General features: G+C 47.7%; 1 protein-coding gene across 15 annotated transcripts in view; it reads left to right on the plus strand.

The window, feature by feature from the left end:
• The window catches only part of COL11A1 (collagen type XI alpha 1 chain), a 456,680-nt gene that overhangs the window by 27,842 nt on the left and 404,123 nt on the right, over positions 1-24,715 (plus strand). For 7 of the 15 annotated variants that reach the window (XM_057401629.1, XM_057401639.1, XM_057401646.1 and 4 more), the window contains 14 exons: positions 193-264; positions 1,203-1,229; positions 1,342-1,386; positions 1,493-1,546; positions 1,721-1,783; positions 2,178-2,243; positions 2,901-2,954; positions 3,461-3,496; positions 3,997-4,059; positions 4,361-4,423; positions 5,119-5,181; positions 5,840-5,902; positions 6,439-6,489; positions 7,055-7,090. In XM_057401629.1, the coding sequence (XP_057257612.1) occupies positions 193-264; positions 1,203-1,229; positions 1,342-1,386; positions 1,493-1,546; positions 1,721-1,783; positions 2,178-2,243; positions 2,901-2,954; positions 3,461-3,496; positions 3,997-4,059; positions 4,361-4,423; positions 5,119-5,181; positions 5,840-5,902; positions 6,439-6,489; positions 7,055-7,090 (756 nt within the window). Of the gene's footprint in view, positions 1-192; positions 265-1,202; positions 1,230-1,341; positions 1,387-1,492; positions 1,547-1,720; positions 1,784-2,177; positions 2,244-2,900; positions 2,955-3,460; positions 3,497-3,996; positions 4,060-4,360; positions 4,424-5,118; positions 5,182-5,839; positions 5,903-6,438; positions 6,490-7,054; positions 7,091-7,195; positions 7,259-7,368; positions 7,432-8,078; positions 8,112-8,224; positions 8,274-8,525; positions 9,020-9,861; positions 9,962-10,462; positions 11,156-12,279; positions 12,389-13,020; positions 13,305-14,285; positions 14,547-16,232; positions 16,308-18,357; positions 18,587-18,700; positions 18,752-22,099; positions 22,271-22,568; positions 22,866-24,715 lie in introns of those variants that run through there. The other 8 variants (XM_057401695.1, XM_057401789.1, XM_057401797.1 and 5 more) reach the window with 5 other exon arrangements.

Consider the following 24,715-nt stretch of genomic DNA (forward strand, 5'->3'; position numbering starts at 1 on the left):
CTGGTCGGTGCATGAGGAAGGTTGTGGGCAGGAGATGGTGGGGTCGCTGGGCATTGGCCTTTCAAAACCTGATCCTAAGTTTAGTCCTGTGCTTCCAAGCCACCTCCTGTGGTTGCTGATGGGTACAGTCAGCTGAACAAACACGCTTAGCAGGCAAACCCTGACCATTGTGTTTTCCCTTCCATGCAACAGGGTGAGCGTGGACCTCCTGGTGTGAATGGGACACAGGGTTTCCAGGGATGCCCTGGGCACAGAGGAACCAAGGTACGTGCAGAAACAGCCTTCCTGGAGCAGACCCAGGGTCCAGTTGGTGAGAGTCCACCAAGGGGAACTCTTGCTGCTTTAGGATGTCACACAAGAGCTGCTGCATCCACCTGAGTGGTGTTGTCCTCCTGGCCAATCACCAAGGCTTCCAGCTGGTGTCATGGCTTTAGCATTGCTACTGTAGAACAGAAGGGCAGCCTCGTGACCAAGGCTCAATCTGCAAACAAGGCTGATCTATTCTGTGCAGGCTCTACAGGAAAGATGTGATAAGAGATAGGTTTGTTCTGAGCACCAAGAAATGTGCGTCTTGACCCAGGGGTGGGATGGTGTATGGATGGAAATCTGTTGAGGAGGAGGGAGAAAAGTGAGCCATGGCTGCTGCTTTAAAGAGGAACCTTGAGCAAATGGTTCAGGACAGCAGCCAAGAGCCAGAAGAGGTAGTGAAATCTGTAATATTTATGGGAAATATTCATCAGTGTTAAGGGGGTGTTTCCTACCGTCTTCCCTGACCACAGGATCCTCTGGCAGACCGCAGAGGAGTGCATGAACCAAGCCCATTGCACCTGAGATACTGAATTTCTTCAAAAAGGCTCAGCTTTGAATAAAGGCACCAGGACTAGATCTGGATTCTTATAAAAATAGGGGCAGGGAGAAAAGGAAGTCAGTGGAGCAAGAATTGTGGCTAAGGAGTAAGCTGGTTTATTGGGTCAGCTGGCTAAACCCCATGATGCATGCATTTTATCTTGGCACAAGTATTGAGGAGGCAGCTGAGGAAGACAGAGAAATAAGGGACAGGCAAACCCTGGTGCTGCAAGCCCTGCTCTCGTGGCCTGGTCCTGGCTCTGGGTCTGACTGCAGGCCTAGTCCCCCTGCCCCACTGCTTCCCACAGCAGTGAACTGGGCAAAAGTGGAGTAACTCCCTTTTCTGGTCTCTTCAGGGTTCTCGGGGATTCCCAGGAGAGAAGGTATGGAGCTATCTCCTCACGTCACAGCAGTGAGTGTGAGCATATGGACAGTGCCCTCTTCCCTGTGCCCCTTTCCCATAGTGAGCATTTGCGCCTTGCCTCTCTTCCACAGGGTGAACTGGGAGAAATGGGTCTGGATGGCATTGATGGAGAAGAGGTTAGTGCTTTTAGCTGGTTTTTTGATTTATAATGAGATATTCTGGTGAAGCATCTGAGGGACGCCTTGAAAGCAGCAAATATCCTGAGGTGTTTTTTTTCCCTAGGGAGACAAGGGTCTGCCTGGCTCCTCTGGAGAGAAGGGATACTCCGGAAGGAGGGTAGGCTCTTACCACGGTTACAACGGGGCTAAATGGTGGTGAAAAAGAGGATTTGGGCCGGGGGAGGGGGGATGGAAAGCCCCCGTGCTCTCCTCAGGGCAGAGGTGCGCGGCAGCAGAGATACTGAAGGCAGGCAAGGCCTGCTTTTTGCTGACTCTCTGTCTCCTCCCGCAGGGTGACAAGGGAGTTAAAGGCGAGCGAGGAGAGCGCGGTGACCGCGGGCTCCGTGGAGACCCGGTAAATAAATACTGCTGAGGTATCTCCTTGGTTCCCCATGCGCTTTCCACCAGTCCTGGGCTCGTCAGCAGGCATGCACTCAGGCTTAGAAATGCCACCGGACAGTGACAGGCCCAGTGACAGAGCACGGACTCAGAGGTGGTGTGTGTAACACAGGCCTCTTGGCACCAACCTGTCAGTCACAGTTTCATTCTATTGAAATCCTCCTTCATCCTCTCCTTCAATGTGATTATTTCTCAGCTGAAAAGTTGTGTCTGTCTGAAAACAATAGTATTTTATCTAATTCGGTCAAAAAGGAAAAGAAAAGTTGGTTCTGAACCGTGGCAGAGCAGTTTGATGCCTGATTTCCATGTCCCACTTAAACAGATGTTTCTCATTGCTGTATTGCTTTCAGGGGGATTCAGGAGCTGATAATACTCAACGAGGATCCAGAGGCCAAAAGGGTGAAATTGGACAAATGGTAAAGTGTCTTTGTTGTCTTTTGTTGTTTTGTTTTTTACAATAGGATAGGACAGAGAAAGTAAGAAGAAAGGGTGTTACCAAAAAGGTGCAGGGTTCCTCAACCCGTCGGGCCTTACCAGGAGGAATACTTTTCCATGAGAAAGAGTTGTTTTGCAACCTTTCTTTGGGAAGATGTGAGCTTAGAATATTTTTTGTGTGAAAAGCCATCATTATTATTTTTATACAAAGCCTTTGGGGATGTTGTCACTGGAAACAAGTTTGTACTTGGAAATTGACTTCATATGTTCCTGTGGGTCTGAACACAGAAGTGTTCAGGTGATAACAGACCTGATACAAGTCCTGATTCACCTGGAACCTTTGGGAAAAAGCTTCACACACTTGGAAAACGTTCAAACCCCATTGTTTTCTTTACCAGCTCATAATAAAAATTTATCCTAAATGACAGGAGGCATTTACCAAAAAACTGGAATGTTGGCTTGTGCTAGCTCAGAAACTGGATGTAAAGTCTCTGTGAGCTGTTAGAAGGATTTCCACTGATGTGGGAATATTGAGTAACTTGTGTGAGAGCATGGAAGATCAGTTGTGTGAGACTCGAACCTATTTCCCCAGTGCTGTTCATCTCAGGGCTCTCACTTAAATTTTGCTTCCCCCTTAGGGAGAGCCAGGACCAGTGGGGCTGGATGGCCAGGATGGTGAAGTTGGAAGGCAGGTGAGCTCCAGACCCACACTTAGAAGGGGCCTAGCTTAACCCACCAATGACATTTTTCCCTCCTGCCTTCCCATGTGTTTTGTTTCACAACTATCAGGATTTTAACCTAAATAAAACCCTGTACAAATAAAAAAAACCAAGAAAACTCAAAAGGAAAATGCCTGGTTTTTCCCCAGCCTATAGACTTTAAAGGTCTAATCTGGGTCATTCCCATTCAAGTAACTCAGTGCTCAGACCAGTGAAGCTACATCTGACTGACTCTGGCATGGGCATCTGGCATGCAAGTGTGAGGGAGCAACTCACCTATGTGGTGAAGAGTTGGGGGATGCAAGGAAGGAGAGAACATGCTTTGATACAAGACAGTTCTCTCCCTCTCTCCCCGGTAGTTTGAGCTATTCAAATGTAATTTTGGACTAAGAGAAGTAGCAATACATGGATCTAAAAGCAGCAGAGAAATGTGTGCTTATGTACTTGAATAACAAGTCTCATTGTTTCTTCATCTGCAGGGTATGGCAGGACGAAGGGGACCAATAGGAGTTAAGGTAAGTGGTGATGGGAGCAACACATGGGGCTACTGCCATGCCACCGGCCAGGCAGCCACAGCACCCAGAGACATGCTAAGAGATACAGGCTTTGCTTCCTTCTGTCTTCTCTCTTCTCCCAGTTTTTCCCCTCTTCCTCAGGCTCATCTCCCTGTATGCTCCTTGCTGGATTCGGTGCAAACCCAGCCATCCATGTGCCTGGGGCTGCCCGTCCTCTGCAGTGTTCCCTGGCCAGATGCTTTGTCTCAGCTTGCTGCTGGAGTAGTGTAATGGGGCCAAAGCATAAAGGAGATTGATGCCCGCTGATTGCAGGAGGTGAATTAACCCACTAGTTCTGTGCTTATTCTCTGCTATAACCATATCCTGAATAAACATCCCAGACAGCTGTCCTTCCCTGCTGTTTATGCAGCTATAAATGCCTTGAGATCTCCTGAGCTTCTCCTTGGTGTTGACCCCATTTCCCCCATGCTAACCTGCATTGTCCTGTTTTGCACTTCAAGGGTACCAAGGGCTCGCCCGGTCAAGCAGGGCCAGCTGGAGAACAAGGCATGAGAGGGCCACAGGTCAGTGAGCTTATAGCAAAGGATATGTTTTACCTTGTGATGCTGTTGCATTATTTCATTACAGCCTCTTCCTCAAAGAGTCTCAGTAGTGAGGACTGTTGGGATTTGGGTATTTTTGGGTGTACTGTGGCCTGGCTGTCCTGCCCAGGGACATCGAGCCATCCCGTTCATACCACCCAAGCTGTGACATGTTTGACAGCCATCTCTCGGGTGCTGTAGCATTTGCTTTCCCTTGCAACCTGGGATAGCACTGGTGTGTTTCCACCCATGTGTGTGACACCTCTTTTTTCTCCCCACACAGGGTCCTCCTGGCCAGCTTGGCACGCCAGGCATCAGAGGAGAACAGGGTGTTCCTGGACCCAGGGTAAACCCTTTTGCTGCTTCTCAGCCATTGACCCAGCCATACTCAGCAAGAACATCTCACTGAGCTAATAAGATGCCACCAATGTGTCTTCCCATTCCCTTTAGGAACCCTCTAGGGTTCCAACTCTGTTTAATTCTCTTACAACACACTCTTCCAGTATGATTCTCCTCTCAGCTTATGCTGAAGAGCTCTTGATCAAGAGTTACAGAAGAGAAAGTGTTCAAAGCAAACACAAAGGGGTCAGGACTTCATTGTTTGGCCCATGATGGTTTGTGATCTTAACTAAAGCCTGCAGACATCTCTGATGCCAGAGCACAACCATCTTGAGTCCTTGCTGGGGCCCCCCATGCATTCATTTCTCCCTCCTGCTGCATACTCCAGCAAGACTTGAGGCCATAAAGCCAGGCACATCCTGCATTTCCCCATCCTGAGCAGGACTTTGCCCCTCCTGTTTGCACCTTTCCCAGGGGGGTTCTCTAGGGACAATGTAAGTCACTGTTGACTCTTGCACTGAACGGACCTGGTTGTTCAGCTCTTCCCAATTGTGAATTAGACTTCTGAACTTCCTAAGGTGCTTTGAGAGGCACCAGCCCTGGTAGTTAATACACGACTTCTATGGTCACCCAATACCCTAGTTTCTGGCACCCAGTTTTATTGACATTTTGCCAACATGCCTCTCCCTGTCTCCATTCCAGGCTGGTGGTGGACCTCCAGGAGCCGCAGGAGAGCGGGGCAGGATTGGTCCCCTGGGATTAAAGGTTTGTCTTCACGAGCATTGGGTATCAGCAACTAAAACAACGATGAAAAGCTTCTGGATAGTGACCTTAAAAAAATATACTTCAGATGAACCTCTTGGAGCAAAATTAGCTCATTTTCACTGGCTTGCACAGTGCAGAGTAGAGCAGGGTCTATGCTCTGGTTGTTTCATTAGGCTTCTCTTTCATTGAACAGAGTGGGAAAAGTAATTGAGTAACTGAACTTTCCAAGTAATTTTCCAGGGCAAATTCTCAGCTGATGCCCACATAGGAAGGTGGGTGCTGGATCCCTCCAGACTCTCTACAGGTGAAACCATGTGGTTTATGTTTTACCTCTCCACACTCACACACACTGGTTCATTTCCATGGCAGCTCCATTGTCCTTTTGCACTGGCAAGACGTCCAGAGCTTGGGAGCTTCCCTTTTGCAGTGTTGATGAAAAGCAAACCCCATCCTGTGGTGGGAGCTGGCTGGTCTCTTGTGTCCCACTAAAGAGCAAGTGTTCTGTAGAATTGCTGCCTGTGTAGGTCCAGTCATGACTTTCTCCTGCAAGGACAACTGCAGACTGGTCTGTATAAGGAAACCAGTGCTGACAGGGTGGGAAAATCTTGGAGTTGCCTGGAGTTTCAGCACATGCTCTAACAGATGCTCCTGTTTTCAGGGTGAGCCTGGAAACCCTGGACCCAAAGGGGCAAATGGACAGCAGGGCCCACGAGGGGAGATGGTAAGTGTGGCCATGCACTCACGTCTTTAAGGATGTTGGGCTGAACCTTCTCCTGTGGTAAATGGGGCACAGCCCTTTCCAGCAGAGATTTTAGCTCCCTATGGACTTTGCATCCTACATAGTTCAATTGAGAAACCAGCTTTATGTCTTAAGCTGGTGTGAGCAGAGTTTATAACAGTAATATCTTCAAGGAGGTAAATTGTATTCATTTGAAAAGTGACTTTTCACATCTCGGAGATCACCCCTAGTTTTGACTGACCTCCAAACCTGCTCCTCATTGCTGACTTCTACCTGTATATACTTCTACCTGTATATACTAAGCTGACTTCTACATGTATATACTAAGCAGTTTTAAATCAGATTTGTAGTTTTGGCCTCACCTTTTTGTGCTATTTTTCTTGCAATAATTTCATCTATGGAAGCACTTCTCAAAGTCTGTGGCATAAGTGGGTTCTGATTGGGTGTTGATGGTGCTGGAGCTGTGAGGTTTGATTCTCATTCAATGCATATTAATGGCTTTGGTTTTCCAATTTTAGGGTGATGATGGACGAGATGGAATCGGTGGCCCAGGTCCTAAAGGCAGAAAGGTAGGTGTATGCTCAGTGTGCCCATAGGTGTATGCAATATGCCCAACATGAGTTATCACGGACAACGAGGTAGCCCATGTCTGCAGTGCAGATGGGCAAGGACAGTCAAATATGTACAGGGACAAGAAGTGAAGTCAAATACAGGGACAAAAATCAGCCCTGTGTGTACCCTGCTAAAAAAGTTAGGCAAGATACTTAAAACCTTTCCCCTCTGCCTTTGTCTCAGTTTTGCCTACATAGATCAGATTTGCCAAGGAGGAAGCGCAATGTTTTTGAACCTTTTGGCCAGATACCCCCATGAATGTCTGTGGGACTTGGAAAACAATACTCCAGCATCTCTGACAGCTCCCCTACAGTTGAAATTAGCCCAGGAGGAGCAGCCAGACCTTGAAAAGAGTCATATGTGGAACAAAGTTGCACACTGAATTTGCAATCTCGCTCCCTTTTTCCTTTATCACTTAATCCCTGCAGTTGGTACAGATCTGCCTGCAGTTGGTACACATCTCCCTGCAGAACCCTCTTAATTTGCTAAACCATATTCAAATAAACCTTCCTGTTGTTTCAGGGAGAACGTGGTTTCATCGGCTACCCAGGGCCCAAGGTATGGTGCAGCCCATGAGCTGTGCATTCATTCTCCAAGTGATGTAGCAGTTACCTGTGGTCCTGTGCAGGTTTCGAGCTACCATTTGTGTTTCTCCCTGACCAGGGTGGACCTGGTGACCGCGGTGTTGCTGGAGGCCCCGGTCCTAAAGGAAACAGAGGCCGCAGAGTAAGTGGGACCATGGCATCTTCCCTTGTGCATGGACAGCCTGGAAGGTGTATACATCTTTTCTAAGCATTGACACATGTTCCTGGGACTTCTTTGCTCTTTCTCTCTAGGGAAATTCAGGAGAACCTGGGACACCTGGTCAGAAAGGAGAGGTTGGATACCCTGGACCATCTGTAAGTGTTCATTGCATTGCTGAAGGAGCCTCTTGCTTCCCACTTTGAGAGGTTCTTGGTTGCTTCCCTGAGTAATGTGGTAGGCCCTGTTGGTGTCAGGGGTTGAAAAACATGCCCATTGCCATCTCCTGATTTCAAGTTGGGCAAATTCCTCTTTTATTTGTTATGGATATGTCTGTATAAATTCCTAGCTAGCTGTTTATAACTGATAAATATTCACCCATCCTCAAACTGCAGTGCACAGCAGAAAGCAAAACCCAATAGACAGGCTCTTATCAGGAACTGGGGTTTCCCCATGGCAAATATGCCACTTCATACTCCTTCTAGGAAGTTCTCAGGTCTTTGTCATTTATCACCCCACACAGGATATGGTCTATGACCAAATGTGACTGGCACAGAGCACCCTAGAAAGGACAAGGTGACTTGGCTTGCTTTGCACATGAGCCTGGAGCATTGCAAATGTCCCATTTGGGTTTGACCTCAACTAGGTTTACTCCTCACATGGGGAAACATGTGAGGAAACACCTGAAAACAAGCAGGTTTTCCCTTAGATTCTCCATGAGCCAGGGTTAATTATACCAGCTGGGTACAGGGGGAACTCTGAAAATATACATTGCACTCAATTTCTCTTTATTTCATTTAAACAGGGACTTAAGGGTGATAAAGGAGAATCCAGAGATGTAAGTGTGGCATAAGTTCCTTATTGTACTGAAATACTCTTTTGTTGGCTGTGTCACAGGTCTCTTTTTTTTTTTTAACCTTTTCTCTCTGTCTTTCATTTTATTTTCTAAAGCAATGTGCACTTGTGCGGAACATCAAAGACAAATGCCGTGAGTACATCAGTGCTTTGCTAAATCCCCGTCTCTACCCTTGTGTGCCTGTTACACAAATGGCACTGACCAAACTCTTTTCTTTCCTTATCTTTCCCACAGCTTGCTGCTATGGTAAGTCATCTTCAATCCCAGTGTGACTGTGTGCCACAATTGCTCTCTCCACGTATGTGGTATGAATGATTTACCCCTGCTGAGGACTTGGTCCTTGCACCCTGCCAGCTATCTGGGGCACTGTTTGTTCCCAACACAAGTTTCTGGCAGGTCCCAAGGAGTGCCCTGTCTTCCCAACCGAGCTGGCCTTTGCTATTGACACCTCCTCGGGTGTCGTGAGGGAGGTTTTCAACAGAATGAAGCAAACTGTGCTCAGAGTGGTCAACAACTTAACCATCGCTGAAAGCAACTGTCCTCGGGGTGCCCGGGTGGCTCTGGTCACCTACAACAATGAGGTCACCACCGAGATCCGCTTTGCTGATGCCAGGAAGAAATCAAGCCTCCTCCAGCAGATCCAAAACTTCCAGGCGACCCTCACCACAAAGCCACGCAGTCTGGAGACCGCCATGTCCTTTGTGGCCAGGAATACATTCAAGCGTGCCCGAAGTGGCTTCCTCATGAGGAAGGTGGCTGTCTTCTTCAGCAACGGGGACACAAGAGCCTCCTCGCAGCTCAACGATGCTGTGCTCAAGCTCTACGATGCCGGGGTCATGCCAGTGTTCCTAACCAGCAGACAGGACCCGGTTCTCACCAGAGCTCTGGAGGTTGGGGGTCATGCACCCTTTCTTTCATTTCTGGCTTATGAGCTCAGTCTGGTTTGCTGGGGACCTTGACAGTGTTTGCTCCTACAGGCAGCGGGTGGCTTCTGCAGTCTTTTCAGGTGCTTTGTGCTGAGAACGTGTTGCTGAGCAAACTCACCCAGCAAGAAGTTCTTTCCTGGGAGGGTGCTGAGGACCTACCACAGGGTGCCCAGAGAAGCTGTGGCTGCCCCATCCCTGGCAGTGTTCAAGGCCAGGTTGGACACAGGGGCTTGGAGCAACCTGCTCTAGTGGAAGGTGTCCCTGCCTGTGGGAGGGGGTTGGAACTGGATAAGCTTTAAGGTCCCTTCCAACACAAACCATTCCATGGTTTTAAGTCTATTAGGAGAGAAATTCAAACCACAGCACATGCTGTGAAAGGCTACTGAGGCTGTGATGATCCTTTGTTTCCCAGATCATGAGTCCAGCAAGCCAGGTGTGGTGTGAAACAGAAGTAAAGGCAGTCCCTGTAGCGATAAAGGTCTGACAGAAAGGCAGAGGGTGGGAAGTACATTAGCTTTGCTGGCAGAGGGAGAGTGGATGCACTGAGTTTTAAAACAACAAAGAAAACCCAGATAAGCATGCTGAGCTCTGATTCAACTGCTTGACCCTTTCCTTGGAGTTTTGTGTTTCCAAACTTCTCACTAACTGGTGTTGGAGGCATTACAGTCCTCCAAATGGGATCCACCAAAAGAAGCATGCTGAGTAGAGAGTCTCTTAGAGTTTTGGATTGCCCTCCCCTGCTCTGAGCTGAAAACAACAGAAGGCATTATTACTAACACCATGTTTTTCTGTTTGCATCTAACCAGATCAACAACACAGCAGTTGGACATGCGATTGTTCTGCCTACCAGCGGCAGTCAGCTGAATGAAACTATCCAGAGGCTCTTGACTTGTCACATTTGTCTGGGTAAAGCATCCAATTTCTCCTTTAGACAGTGCCAAATCCTTCTGGTCACGCAGCAGTCGGTTGTCAGTGGTGCAGAAGGGAAGCCCAGTTGGGAGTCAGATCTTTTGCTGCTGAAGACAAGGGATCATATTCTTAGGCTGAGCAGGAATCACTGGCATTGTGAATGAGGCTTGCTGGGCGTTCTCCTCTTTGTAAAGAGAAGCTCCTTTTTTTTGGTAATTCCTAGTTTTACAGCCCAAATAGCAATAGCTAAACGCTATAAAATATGGCCTTCTGCCATTTATGAAAGTGTACTGCAGGGATCCCTTTGGACAAAGGAACATGTAGAAATAGTAAATGCATACTTAAGTGTGTTTTGGGATGAAATGACTTTGGTGTCAAGTAATGGACCAGTGAATGGTCAAGGCTTGATAGCATTTCATATGATACAAGATTTTTACAATGACAAGAGAGGGTTATCTTCAGTTCCTTCAGGTTAAACCTATTATTTTTCTTCCCTAGATGTGTGTGACCCTGATCCCATATGTGGTAATCAGAGACCTGTATTCAGAGACAGAAGGGCAGCTCCAACAGATATAGACACTGACATAGCCTTCATCATGGATAGCTCAGAGTCCACCACCCCTCTGCAGTTCAATGAGATGAAGAAGTACATTTCCCACCTCGTAAGTAACCTGGAAATCAGCTCTGAGCCAAAAGTATCTCAGCACCATGCAAGAGTGGCAGTTCTCCAGCAAGCTCCTTATGAATATGAAACCAACTCAAGCTTCCCACCAGTAAAAACTGAGTTTTCACTGACTGATTATGGGTCCAAAGAGAAGATCATCAATTACCTGCACAACCAAATGACCCAGCTCCATGGCACAAAGGCTATAGGAAGTGCAATTGAACACACAATGGCTCATGTTTTTGAAAGTGCACCAAACCCTCGGGATATAAAAGTCATAGTTCTGATGATGACCGGAAAAGTGAATAAACAAGAGCTTGAGTACCTGCAGAAGGTTGTTACCAGTGCAAAATGCAAAGGGTACTTCTTTGTTGTCTTGGGCATTGGTAGGAAGGTGGATGTTAAGAATATCTATAGCCTAGCTAGTGAGCCAAATGATGTGTTCTTCAAATTGGTCGATAAACCAGGAGAGCTTCATGAGGAGCCCTTACTGCGCTTTGGGAGACTGCTGCCTTCTTTCATTAGAAGTAAGTATCACATCCTGCAGCCAAAGTGTTATGGAAGGGTCAACATGTGACTTCAGAGGGGTTAATCTGCCAGGTTTGGTCTACCTGCCTGGTTGGGTGGGCTCTGGCCTGACCACCTCTTTGGGCAGTGGGTCCCATGAAGTTAAGTCTCTTTTTATATGTTCACTGTTGACTTCCTAGCCCATCCTATGCATTCTGCTGGCCTGCCAAGTAGCATGTGCAGTTCTGTCTTGTTTGACTTAATCCTGCCTGGCTTGCTAGTCACATCTGCAACATGTCCTATAGGTCTTGTCCTGCTGGGCTCTTGGTCCTCTGCAGCCTGCCAGCACTCCCTGAACACCCAGCAAATCTTTCTTCCCAACTTCAGCATAAGTGTCATGTCTAGCAGATATCTGAATGGCACAGGCTGAGATCTGGAGTTGCTCTATGCAGATTTAAGGACCAGATGAACAGGATTCTTTGCTCAGGGACAAACAATGCTTCTGTGTTTGGGATTGTGCCTAGAAAACTTGCATCTTGGCTTAGCTAGAAAGCCCTGGCTGGATCTCCAGCTACAGCCAACTGCTAGAGATCTTACATAGACCTGGCCAGCAATGACAAGACTTGGGCCTTTATTAAGAAAGCTAGTCTTATCAAAAAAGCCCTGAAAACCAGTCTACTGGAGTAATAACCCACTGATTCAGGTATGTCTTGCACTAAATAAGAAGGAAGCCTGAACACATCTTTCTCTGGAATAAATGTTTATGTTTTCTCAGTTTGCTTTTTCCATTTACTGCTTACAGGGGTCCTGGAAAATTCTGATGTTAAGTGTGTGGTTGGAAGTGCCTGGTTGTAACCAAGCTGTTCACATGTGACATGCATACACCCTCTGGTATCTTATAGTTACTGCTCTCATGTTTGTAAATTGGAATAAGAATTCTTATTGTTATTATAATAATTGGCCTCCCAGGCCAGGATGCTTCAGTAGCTACACCAAACATTCCATAGCTGTTATCAGAGCAAGCAGGAAGAGCAGAATTGTTTCCTTTAGAAATAAATAAATGGAGAAATAGATGTAATGTGGTTTGGTAGGTAACCACCGTGCTCAACATCAATGTTTAATGACATCCTTTCTCTGTCTCTAGGCGACTTTGCTTTCTACCTGTCTCCAGAGCTGAGGAAACAGTGTGAGTGGCTCCAGAATGACCAGCAAGCCAAGAGTCAGAGCCCTGGGCGCACTGGGCAGAGAGCAGTGTAAGCAGTGGTTTGTCTGCTAGAGAATGAGCTTTCCTAACTCCTGTCTGGGGGAGTAAGGTAGAGAAATGTAGACAAGTACACATATCATTTTAAGTTTGTGCTAAATTCTATATTTAGATATGTAGTACAGAGGATATGAAGGAGGTATATGCTACTGTCATCATGTAGGTCAGGAATTCCAGAAATTACTATTATTTGGGGATTTTCTACTCAGTGAGCTATTTTCAGAGGCTGGGCTGCCCTGGACTACCTGATATACAGGATCCATCATGGAATAGTTTCTAAACAGAAGAGAAAGCTCATGTCACTGAGATTCATTCATTGCTGGCACAGAGCTCTCCTGGCTTTAGGAGGTCAAGCCCCTGGAAATCAGACATGCTACAGATCTACTAAATTCACTCTTATGTGTGTCCAGTTGATGTATAGACAACTTGTGCCCCAAGTGATAAGCACTTTTCATTGCTTGGCTGTGGGCACATCTAAAGGTGACATAGACTATTGACCTCAGGGATAAGGGGATGGTGGGTCTGTTCTTGCTAATGATTTCTATGTCAAATCCTCTCCAGTTCCAAAATTCTGCTTAAACAGGGAGGGTAAAAAAGCCATAGCAGCTGCTTGTGCTTTCACAGGTACGTGGCACCCAATGTGACCATGAGCTGGACCCCCAGTGCCAGCAGCACCACGGTAGGTGTGAGCATCAAGCCTGCTGCAGGCACCAGTACCCGCACCAGAACCACCACTGCCAGCACCACAGCCCAGAGCAGAGCCACTGACATGACCCCGGCCAGCACCATGGTCCAGGTGAACACCACCACCACTGTGGTCCCGGCAAGCACCACTGCCCATGCCAAAGTTGCTGGCCGTGCCACTGCCAACTCCACAGTGGCTGTGTCAGGAGGCAGGAGAAGACAAGGTACGTGGAAGGCTCTCCCCACAAGAGCTGTGCCTCTGACTGGTCTGTACCATGGTGGGTAGTGGCTTCTCTTCCTCTCTGAGGGGATTATTCCTATGGGATATGTCACTGAGAGGCCAGATTTCCTGCTTTAGGTGCAAACCTGGAAATCTGCTCTTTGGGGGTGGGGGGGGGGGTTAAGGCTTTGTCAACTTGCGGTGTACAAAACCAGGTGGGAGACATTCTGCCTCGTAGCAAAACACAAGCAGGACATCTAAATCTGACAGTGTTCAAGGCCAGGATGGACAGAACCTGAGCAACCTGGTCTATGGGAAGGTGTTCCTGCCTGTGGCAGGGGGGTAGGAGCCTTTCTAACCCAAACCATTCTGTGAGTTATGGGACAATCCATCATCTGTTGCTCAGCTCAGTAGTACAGTGACAGACCACTTCTCCGTCTAGTACATCCTATTGCTTTCTATACTTTCCTTGTACCATTACCTCCTTGGCTAAATTTTGCTGTTTATGGTGGTTCATACCATGGTATTTTTTGAATTCTCTGACAGCTAATATAAATAGTTCAGTTAGTTCATCACTGAAACAGTGTGGAGACCTATTTGGTAATGCTAAAAATCTTTCATGTGAGCATAGCTCCTGTAAAGTGGTTTTCCCATGTGTTTTTGCAAGGGGGTGCAGGCAGATCTGCACTGGCTGGACAAGAAACAAAGAATGTGTGCCATAGCACAGGGACACTTAACCAGCCAGTGAATGCATGTCCCAATGTAAATAATAAATGGAAAGCAATAAATAAAAGCAGTCAACTTCGTTGGGTTGGACATCTGAGACAGAGAAGTCAGAATCTGGTTTGCATACACCGCAACTGCCTGTAGACAGGAAAATTTGCTGTGGACTGGGAAGGAGATCTCACAGCACTGAGGCACCTCTCCCCTGAGATCTTTCTTCTTCAAGTCCTTGCTTAATGTTTCTCCTGATCTTGCTTTGCAGCAAAGATCCATGACATCCAGATCACCGATGTCACTGAGACCAGTGCCAGGCTGCGCTGGGCCAGCCCCGAGCCACACAGTGCCTACACATTTGAGATCTCCATCACCGCTGCGCATGACCACTCGCTGGTGCAGAACCAAAACCTGACGGGCACTGAGCATATCATCCACGGCCTCAAGAGTGGACAGAAATACCTTGTCGTCATTATTGGCTACCAGAAAACCCAACCCAAAGTGACGTACACAGGGACTTTCAGCACAAGTGAGTATGTCCTGAGGAAAACACACAACATCTGCGTTTTCATTAAATGGGCACAAAAATATGGGGAAAGTCCCATGTAAGTGATGGGCAATTGGTTGGGACCAACAATCAGAGCCCTGGCAATGCTCAGCTGTGTCACTGCAGGTCCTGCATCCCCCAGACCAGCAGCCGGAGCTGGTTATGAAATGCAGCAAATGTGCTGCTTTACAACATGCGAGTTGACACTTCAGTGGTGTTAAACCAACACAGGTTGTGGGAGAAGTAAAGCTGGTCCAAGAGCAGGGTTTGTCTTATTATGTGTGCAAGAGGCTTTGCAGATTGGGTCTTGGTGGGGTCCAGATGGCACTGCTGTAAGTAATAGTAAGAGACAAAGTGGGTTAACACAAATCCAGTCCAGCCTGACTGTGCAATAAGCAAGCAAAGCTTCCTTTCCAGTCACCATTTCTGTAGACACCCATCTACTTCACATATGATATTATAAAAAAAAAAATCAACCTCAAAAGACAAATAAGAGATTAAATAGAGAGTTTAGTCTTTTGGGTACTCAAGCTCTGTGTGTCCAGATCACATGTAAACCTCACCAAACACTTTGGCATGGCCAAAAGTTGCTGTCTAAGACACAGCCAAGTTGTTTGGTTGGGTTTTTTTTTTACTCTGGTTTGGCACAAACGTGGCTTGGCTTGGTGCTGTGGGGAAGTTTGCATTGGTCCTGCCAGTGCTGGCATCTCAGAGCCAATTTCAGCGCCCGTGAAGAGCCTTTCCGTTAGCTTCAGTGGGTTTGGATCAGGTCTGAAGTCTCTTACCTTCAAGAGCAATAAACATGCCCACAAAAATGTTGAGAAAAGACATCAGTGTGTGTGGAAGTAACCTTTTCATGTGCTGAGCTGGAGCTCCCAATGCGCAGGGAAGCTGCATTCCCACAGAGTAAATCTAGAACAAGAACAAATGGGGTAGGCAGTGGTGACATTCTATTTGTCTATCAGCTGTGACCTGAATGCTGGGTAGGACTGCCGCTCCCCCCCATACTCTCACCAGAAAAAAGCAAATCCACCCCCTCCTGTGGCTGCAGCCTCCTCCCACCCCCATGGAAAATAAGCCACAGGTTTTGCTGAGGATATAATAGGCTGCAGCTGTGCAGAACATGGTGCAGTATGAACCATGTTCTCCTTTCCATCACAAGTGACAATCCTCAACAGCATAGTTCCTAGAGAGATGTGAGGCCATGATGGGAGGAGTCTGAGAGGCATGCAATGAATGGACAGTCCTTGAGGACTGCAGGGGAACAAGAAAAGGTCCATCACGGACTATTTGCTCCCTTAGAGAATGCCACCATTTTCTGCCATCTCTAAGGCCAGAGGAGCAAAGCTAAACTAGCTACAGAGAGGCCGTGTCCAGCTCTTCAGCTCTTTCAAAGTCCCTCTGCAGCCGCATGCTGGGGTGTGAGTGGGAGCCCTGTGGATGAGCCCAACTGCACAGCAGAGCTGCTGGCTGGGGTCATCAAGCCAATTGCCTCTAAAAATCATCTCTGAACTGTATGTGCTGAGGTGAACAGCTCCAGACCTGACTCGTGCAGCCTGTGTGTGCCCTGTGCTGGAGCTGGGGCCAGTGGGTTTGGTTATGGCTATGCCGAGGGCACTGCCACAGATCCCCTTCTCCTTGGCTGACCCATCTGCTTCTGCCCCACAGAGACCTCAGCACAGCCAAAGGTGTCCGTGGCCAACATGATGCTCAACACAGAGCCACTGGAAGGTCCTGAGAGTTGTGAGTATGGGCAATAGTGGGAGCACTGGGCTGGGGGGGCTCTGCCAGGACTCCACTGAGAACCTGGACACTTGCACTCATCTTTCCCTTGCCTGCTTCTAAACCTAGAGCCAACAGGTCATAACAGAGATGACATTCCTGGCCATGCAGGTCTGAGCCCTGTATTCGGGTCTCTGGCCCATGCTGGATCCAGAGCCCCTTGAAGTTGCTGTGAGCTTCATGAGGGATGCAAACTGCATCCTGTTTCCATCACAGGAATGGGAGATGAGCCATGGCCCAACCGCTGGCTACTCCGCAGGGCCAAGCTGTGCTCCATGGCCTCCCCAGCATGTGTGGATGCAGAATATCCCCTGATACTTGCTCCCCACTTGGGGTGAAGAATAGGTCTTGGCTCCTTGGTGTAACACACAGCTCCCAACAAGGGTTTGACCAGAGGCATGGATCACAGGAGAGCTAGTGTCAAACATCTGCATAAATGTGGCTAAACAGAGGTAAACCTCCAGTTTCACCCCTCTGCCCATCTCCTCTTTCTCTGCCACTAGTGGTAAGAGAAAACACCACCTTACTAAGTGGTAAGAGAGTGCCACTATCCAGTAAACTGCCAAATGAGCAAGATGTCAGTTCCCACTATGTTGTTAATCCTGTCAACCTATGTTAACAACCCATAATCACTGTACATGTTAATATGTCATCTCACTGCTTTTATTGACATCTTACATTAGCATCACACTCATTGTACTGTAAGTGCCAGACTGCAACCCTTCTTCCAAGGCTCTGGAAGGGCTCTCAGCCTTCATGAAGCATCACAGCCCTGTTGCAGGCACCAGCTACAAATCTGGCATCCAAAACTCATCCCTGAATCATCATTCTTAAGTTTTTCCTTAAGCATTGCACTTGCACTGTAGCTCATTTTTTCCCTGAGGTGATATGAGAACTCAGGGAGATGCTGCTGCTTAATGCATTCACCCAGCAAGAGCTGCAAGGCTGCTGTTTGGGGTATGGCTGCTCATGATGAAAAGGATGAGCATGGACCTCATGTCTGACCGGTGCTACCCCTGGAGCTTGCTACAGCAGAGGGTTTGAGGGCTTGTGCTCAGCAGGGACCATCTCATTTCTGCCTTGCTGCATGTCCCATCATCCCACCCGTCCCATGTGTTCCCATTGATTGGTCCCTCTCCCTGACATTGGTATCCCCTGGGAAGCCTTCACCTGGCTTGTCCCCACGAGGTGACATGCATTTCCATGGCTTTAACCCCTTGTGTGCCAGTCCTTTGCAAACAAGGTGTGTTTAGGTCTGCCTGCAGGAAAATGGATGTGCTCTGTGCTCAATCTGTGCTTTGATGCAGACCTCTCAATCTCAGCTTCTCCCTGCAGCAAAAGTCTCTGCCTGAGGATTTCTGGCACACGTCAGTCTGGAGGATGCATTCCCAGGGAATGCTAATCTGAAGCTTTTCAACAGGCTAAAGACATTGAACAGGGCAGGGGATTGGGATGGGTTGTTCAGCTGAGTCTTCTCTATTCCTCGTGTGTAAGGAGAGAGGTGGTGCTTAAGGAGAGACTCGTGCGCAAATCTTCTGGTGGACCTTGGAAGAGGTCCCAAAATCCACCCTCCTTATATAGGCAAAGCAGCTGCTCATATGGGTGGCCTATCTCTGCTAATAAAAACTCTGGAATTTGGGCCTAAATCATAATATCTGGACAGGAAAGGAATTTATGTAAATCCTCATCAAGCCATAAAGTGTTCTAGGTGCAGCTTTGCTTTGAGAGATAAACTAAACATACTTATGGATTCAGAGTTACTGCCAAGACAAATGGCTTTGAAAATATGTGGGAGTTGTGTGAGGGTCTGATCCCATGTGCACCAGCAGGGAGTAAGGGGCTCCCAACACCTTGGTCCATGGGACTTGGATGTGAGAGGAAGTCAGGAGTGGGGAGACGAGAAAGCTTAGAGGCTAGGGAAGGTTTGCCCTCAGCAAGAGGAATCACAGGAAGGAAATGCCACCAGTCCTGTACCAGGCTTTTGTTCTTTTCAATCTCTTTGCTTTTTCAGCTTTTAACCCTCTGAGAGTCACTCACCCTTTGCACCTTTTGACATGCAGATTGGCCAGACCCTTGCTTGCTGGACTTTGACATGGGCATGCAGTGCAAGGACTATCAGATTGTGTGGTTCTTTGACTACAAAAACAAGATCTGCAGCCAGGGTTGGTATGGTGGCTGCGGTGGTAATGCAAATAGATTTGAGGCCGAAGCTGAGTGCATTAGCAAATGCTTAAAACCATGTAAGTACCACATGGGGATGAATCCTTTTGTATTTGATCATGTTGTCAAATGATGTTCAGATCAGAGAAAAAATATCTTTAACATCCAAACCCGTGCACCTTTTCCTCCAACAGCAGCAGAGAAAACTATGCAGCAGCCACCCCTTGAGAAAAGATTATCGTCAGGTAACACCCAAACCCCTCACTTATCACAAACCAAAGCAAATCCATTATTTCACCTAGACCATCTCATAGCATGCATCCACTTGTGTCCAGTACAAGATCACCAGTAGCATAGACTTGGTTTGCATTTGCTCCTTGACATGACCATGCCCTACCATCTGCTTTGCATGATGAAGTCCCATTGCATGCATGTTGTCCCACCAGGACACGCTGTGTTTGCACAACCAGAGTGCAAACTGCAGCAAAATGGGTGCTTTGTGAAAGGTTCAGATTTTCTGAGAAGGGTGAGGTGGCTGAACTGGTCCCAGAGCAGTTCCTATTATTGTTGCGTGACCACTCAATGCCACCACTCTGCAGCGTGTCTTTGTTGAGGTGTCAGACTTGCACACGTTTCACTGCATGTAACCAAACACTTGATGTAAAATCACTCCCTGGTTCTTGGGTCTCATATGCAGATGTCCTTTTTTGCACCAAAAGATGAAAATCCAAGTGGAGGGAGGAACCCACAGGGAACTGGCAATGATCTCCTCAGGGAGGTTCTGAGAACAAGGGCTTGTGTTTGCAAACCTCTGGGAGAACTGGTATGGAATTAGAGGCTTGAATTCACCTGTGTTGGTTCAGCAAAGGTTGGGATGGGAACTTAACCCTAGCAAAGCCTTGCTATCAGAGCAGCCTCTCCTCCTTTTCAGGGTTTTTCAGGGTCCTTTGCAGAGATGGGAGGGAAATCCAGGAGTGAAGCAAGCGCTGGTACCTAATGGCAGAACTTTAATCCTTGCAGAGACATGACAGGACTTGAAAAGGGGGCAAATGAAGGACCCCTCCCATACATTTGATTTTCTCAGGTGTATTTTAGGCTCCTTAGATTAGACCCAGGAGATTCTGCTATTGGCAGCAGTGCACCCTGAGTCCAGCTGTGGGTGCCCCTGCAGAAACATGCAAGGAACCAAGGAGGAGAAGGCCACCACCAGCCATGGGGAGATGCCTGGGGTGGCAGCTGCCTGCAAAAGGAGATTGCAAGCTGCCTCCGGGATGAAGACAGACACCGTGGACAAAGATCCATTGGTTGCAGCCAGAGGAAGTAGTGTATGGCTTGTGCAGAAACTAGTCTAGAGCTGGGTTTTATCCTCATGGAGCAGGGAAACCTCCCCGATGTGATTTCCTCCAGGGGGCACGTGTTTCTGTCAGCCCCATCCCATAGACCAGCCCTTCCTGATCATCGTCACATGCCTCAATGCTGTTTCCAGCAACTGCTGTTCAGACTTAAGTGAAATTTCATGAACTTGGCACCATTCTGCCCTGGGCAGATAGTCAAGAAAAGCAAACGAGGGGCCCTGGAGGGATGCTTGTGTCACTGCCTGCCCTGCTCTATTTACTGCTTCTTTCTCTTTTTGTCTTCTGCAAAAGCCACAGACCCACCTCCCATTTGAAGCCTTTTAAATGCTGTGAAAACCTTTCACTATTGAATTTTTACACAAAAATAACATATATATATCTATATATATTTTCTTTCCCATGACAAAATTAACTGTTAGTGCAACTGAGGCACTAGCCTCAGGACAGATTAAAAATCCTCAGGACAGATTAAAAATCCAGGCACTTTTTCTCCATGGGATGAATTAAAACCCTGGTTTATAGTGGCTGTCCCCATCTTTTGAACCTGATGGAGACAGTCACAATGTAAAAAACATTTGAGCTGCCAAGTTCATTCTTTCCATCAATTCTTTGACATTTTTTGGATAAGCTTTTATTTTGTTTATTGTGTTTTGGGCTTGGTTATTTGTTTTTTTGGGGGGAGGTTTTAGTTCAAATGCCATCCAGGGGTTCAGCCAGAGGAGTTACTGGATGGTGCTGTGAAAATGAAGGGTGGCACCAGGCACTTGAGCAGGCAAACTGAAAGTTGCAATTCAAGTCAATTGTCAGATTCTGTGATTTCAAATTCCGGATTTGAAAACAGAAATACAAAAAAGAAATCCTGCTTCAAAAAGCTGCATTTAGAACAGGACAATGGGGAGGAGAACCCCTTCGGACAGGTGTCCTTCCTCAGGATGTATTCCGTTCCTCCTCTCTAAAGAGTCAAAGGATCACAGCATTGTTCTAGCAGCATCTGTTCAGTCACAGCATGGAGGCATTCCCGCATGCAGGAGAATAGGGAAAAATACAGTTAAAATGAGTGGTCAGAAAGGGTTTGGATGTTTGGCAGTATCTACCCAGAAGTGTACATGTGACTGGGCTGTGAGGTCTCTGACACCATCCGGGCATCTCCATGTTTGTCCTGGGAGCACTCCTGCTACAGTGATCCTGGGCTCCGGGCAGCTTCCACAACCAACCACAATTTCCTTTAAAGCAAGCCTGCCACCAACGCTTTGGTATTGCCCAGGGCCCACTGCCAGACCTGTTTTCTAGCTGGGATTGCAGGGATAATCTTCTGTGCCTGTTTCCTGTAGAAACTTTAGAAGGGTTTAGCCTGCTTTGGCTTTCATCAGGCCCCAGAGAAACTTGCTGGCAAACAAACCCTTCCATATATTCACCCTGTATCAACATATTCTTCCCTACATTCACTTGTGGGTATCTTGGCGCTCTCTTTCTGGTAGTACAGAGACCTGGTGAGATCTTTCAGCCCCCTGCAATTACTGCCTGATTGCTTTTGACTGTTGCTTGGGATGGGCAGAATCACAGAAAGGTGAATATAAAGTTGTTATCTCACAAAATCCTGCCTTCACATGGGGAGTCCAAGGGTCACAGCTGGTTCAGGCACCTTTGCTGTCACCAAAGAGCTATTTCTGGGTGCCCTGTGTGATTACAAGGGGGCTTTTCACCGTTTCAGACAAGTCCTTTCATTACCTTGATTTCTGGCACCTGGTTTTACAAAAGGCATGACCCTAAGACAAGATGATCAGAAGGTAACTTGAAGACCTGGTTCCCCCTGCAGTCACTGCTGGTGTGCTCTGTATGCAGTGATCTAGCAAAGAAAGTCGTAAAGGAATTTATTTTATTTTAATGCATTAAAAAAGGGGCTCAAGCTGCAAATACCTTCCAATGAGAGCAACTCCATGCTTTGCCTTCAGCTGCTGGTCTGCTTTACTGAATTACTGGTTTGACTCATGACTTAGATATTCACTCATGCCCAGGTCTGGTGGTTCAGGGCTGGTGACCTCAAAAGAAAGACTTTCTGCAGACAAAGAGATGGGATTTAGTCACAGGAGATGTGCAGAGTCTGTGCTGTGGTTGCCCTTTCTGAGCTTGCATGTCAGCTCTGCTTGCAGGCATTGCTCTGCCATGCGGATACTTTCAGAAAGACTGTGGCTCACCAGGAGTGTTATTGCTGACTTCTGCTCCTGCTTTTACCCACAGTCATGGACATCTGCCGGCTGCAAAAGGACGAGGGGACCTGCAGGAACTTTGTGCTCAAGTGGTACTACGACCCCACAACCAAGAGCTGCGCCCGGTTCTGGTACGGCGGCTGTGGAGGCAACGACAACAGATTCAACACACAGAAAGAATGTGAAAAGTTCTGTGTCCCTGGTAAGCAGAAAACGTGCAGCTGGGGAGGGTTTGGCCATGTCCCCAGGCTAGTGGAAGGTGATCCTGCCTGTGGCAGCGGGCTGGATCTGGGTGAGCTTTAAGGTCCCTCCCAGCCCAAATCAGTCTGTGATGCTGTGATTTCCAGCACAGTGCATGACTATAGTGAGCTTACTTGTGGTGCTCTGGGTTCCATAGCAAGTCCTGGCAATGAACTCCTTTCCCTTCCCTTAGTATCCGGCGTCCCCTCATGCATGGAGTAACTGCATTTATTTTCTCTTTCTCCATCAAACCTTTTCAGGTAACATCAACCCTGGTGTGGTGACGACGATAGGAACATAGAGCCAGAGACCTGTCAACACATTACCTCTGAGACAGCCAGAAGCATCGGCCATTCCCACCCTACCCCTCTAGAAGCTAAGGGTATAGACTACCTTGCACTGTGCTATTTCATGCTTTTACTTCCAAGCAAACCCTGAAGAAAGCGTTTTGCTTCATGACCTATCAATATGGTGCTAAACTGTTTGCGGACTGAGTGCTACATGTGTCCAGGTTATATTGTATAGCTTCAACATTACCAAATATTTACCTAATTGCAGATGGTTCTTATCTCTCAGTGTGCCTCTAAATTCCCCTTTCTCCTTGATTCCAGCCATTGGCCTTTCTCAGGCACCATAAAAATGAGACAAAAAGAAAAAGACCATTATAACGATTTCACTGCCACTGTTACCTGCTTGCTTTTACTGTCCTCATAATGGAGTGTAATGTTACAGGGAAGCCCTCATGTAAGAGAGAAGCTGATTCTGATAAACAAACGGTTCCATTTTCAATTCTTCCTTGGGTTCTGGTTTGTTTTTTTCTCCTTTTGCTGGATTTTGTTCCAGGCTGGACCTCCTGTAACAGCTGTGGCCAACCAAACCAGTCAGGAAAAGGCAGCAAGGTTTCCAAATGCAAATGTACTGCTGGGACCAAGGCCACAACTTTTGAATTGTGGTGTAGGATGCCTCTGGCACCCTTCTGATGTCTTATGTTTTATAAAACACAAAGCAAAGCAACTGGGGAGGGGGGCAGAGGCTTGGGGGGGGGGAGTTATTTTTATTGTGGAATCTGTGTCAGGAATCTACACAAGAACTTTTGAATAAAGTCTAATGGAGGTTTTGAGAAACTCGTGGGTTTGTCTTTGTGGGCATCAGTGGAGGCATTTTCCAAGGCCTGGGAAGCATTTTATAGACGGAAATCCCCCTGGCCCTTAAAGGAAGGATAGATGTAGTATGGATGGATACTCAGGGGGACATCAGTGAGGTACTGCTAGTAATCAAGGATTTTCCAGTTTAGAAAGAGGTGGAAACCGAGATCTGTCTTGGTTGTGAAATCTCTATCAGTTTAAAACCATTAATAACACCATTTACAAGATAGATAAAGCTGTCTGGGTGCCTCAGATCCACTTGGGAAGCTGCCCTGTTTACTTGGTACCACCTCTGAGCACATCAAAAAGGCTTCATTAAAAAAGAGGGGAATAGGTAACTTTTATTTATATATTACTATAATTGGCTCTTGCAATAGAAGCACCCAGCTACCGCTGCTCCGGCGGGCAGAGCCTGCCCTGCACTTCGCTGTGCACAGGGCATGGCCAAGTCCCCCTTTCATTGCTTTCACGCGGTATAAAAGCTGCATGAAGGCATCCTCTCCTCCAGACCCCCCACTCTGCAGCACAGGAGCGGTGTCCCCAGTGCCTGTTTGCCGGGAGAGATGCTCTCAACTGACCACGCTCCCTCCGGGACGCAAAAGCACAGCCCGGCTCTCGCAGCGTGCGCAGGGAGCGGGCGGCCTCACCCTCCCCCAGCATCGCGGGGCTGCGGGAAGCTGCAGCCGCCTCTCCAGCGCCTTTTAAGGTAGCGCCTTGCACTCCGGGCCCGGGGCCAGCGGCCGCGGGGCGCACATGGGAGTGATCTGCGGCTGGAGCGCATCTGCCAGCGTGGCTGCGGGACCGCACCGCGGGCGCAATAGCTCCGACCGGCTCCGCAGAGCACCAGGATCCGATCCCGTCCCCCGCGTCACCAACCCCCCATCCTAGGGAAGGAGGTTGCATCCTTAGCGTGTTTTTTCCTGGAGATGAGTTTGCTCTGGACAAACAGTTCCCATCCCCTCGCAAAACTGTTTATTTGCAGCATCCTAAAAGAACTGCCAGGAGCTTGGAGCAACCTGCTCTAGTGGAAGGTGTCCCTGCCTGTGGCAGGGGTTGGAACTGGATGAACTTTAAGGTCCTTTCCGACACAAACCAGGCTGGGATTCTGTGATTCTATGAAATGCAGACACTGTTGATGAACTCAAGATAGATGTGGTGGATGTTGGTATGTCTTTTAAGCAGGCCTTCTTATGCAGACACCCTATCTAAAACTTCTGCAGCAAAAATACGCTTGACTTTGCTTTCAAAGGTACAGCATCAGT

Source organism: Pezoporus wallicus, unplaced genomic scaffold (genome assembly GCF_028554395.1).
Source record: "Pezoporus wallicus isolate ANWC-B61680 ecotype Strahan unplaced genomic scaffold, APGP_CSIRO_Pwel_v1 contig_3489, whole genome shotgun sequence".
NCBI classification, from domain to species: Eukaryota; Metazoa; Chordata; class Aves; order Psittaciformes; family Psittacidae; genus Pezoporus; species Pezoporus wallicus.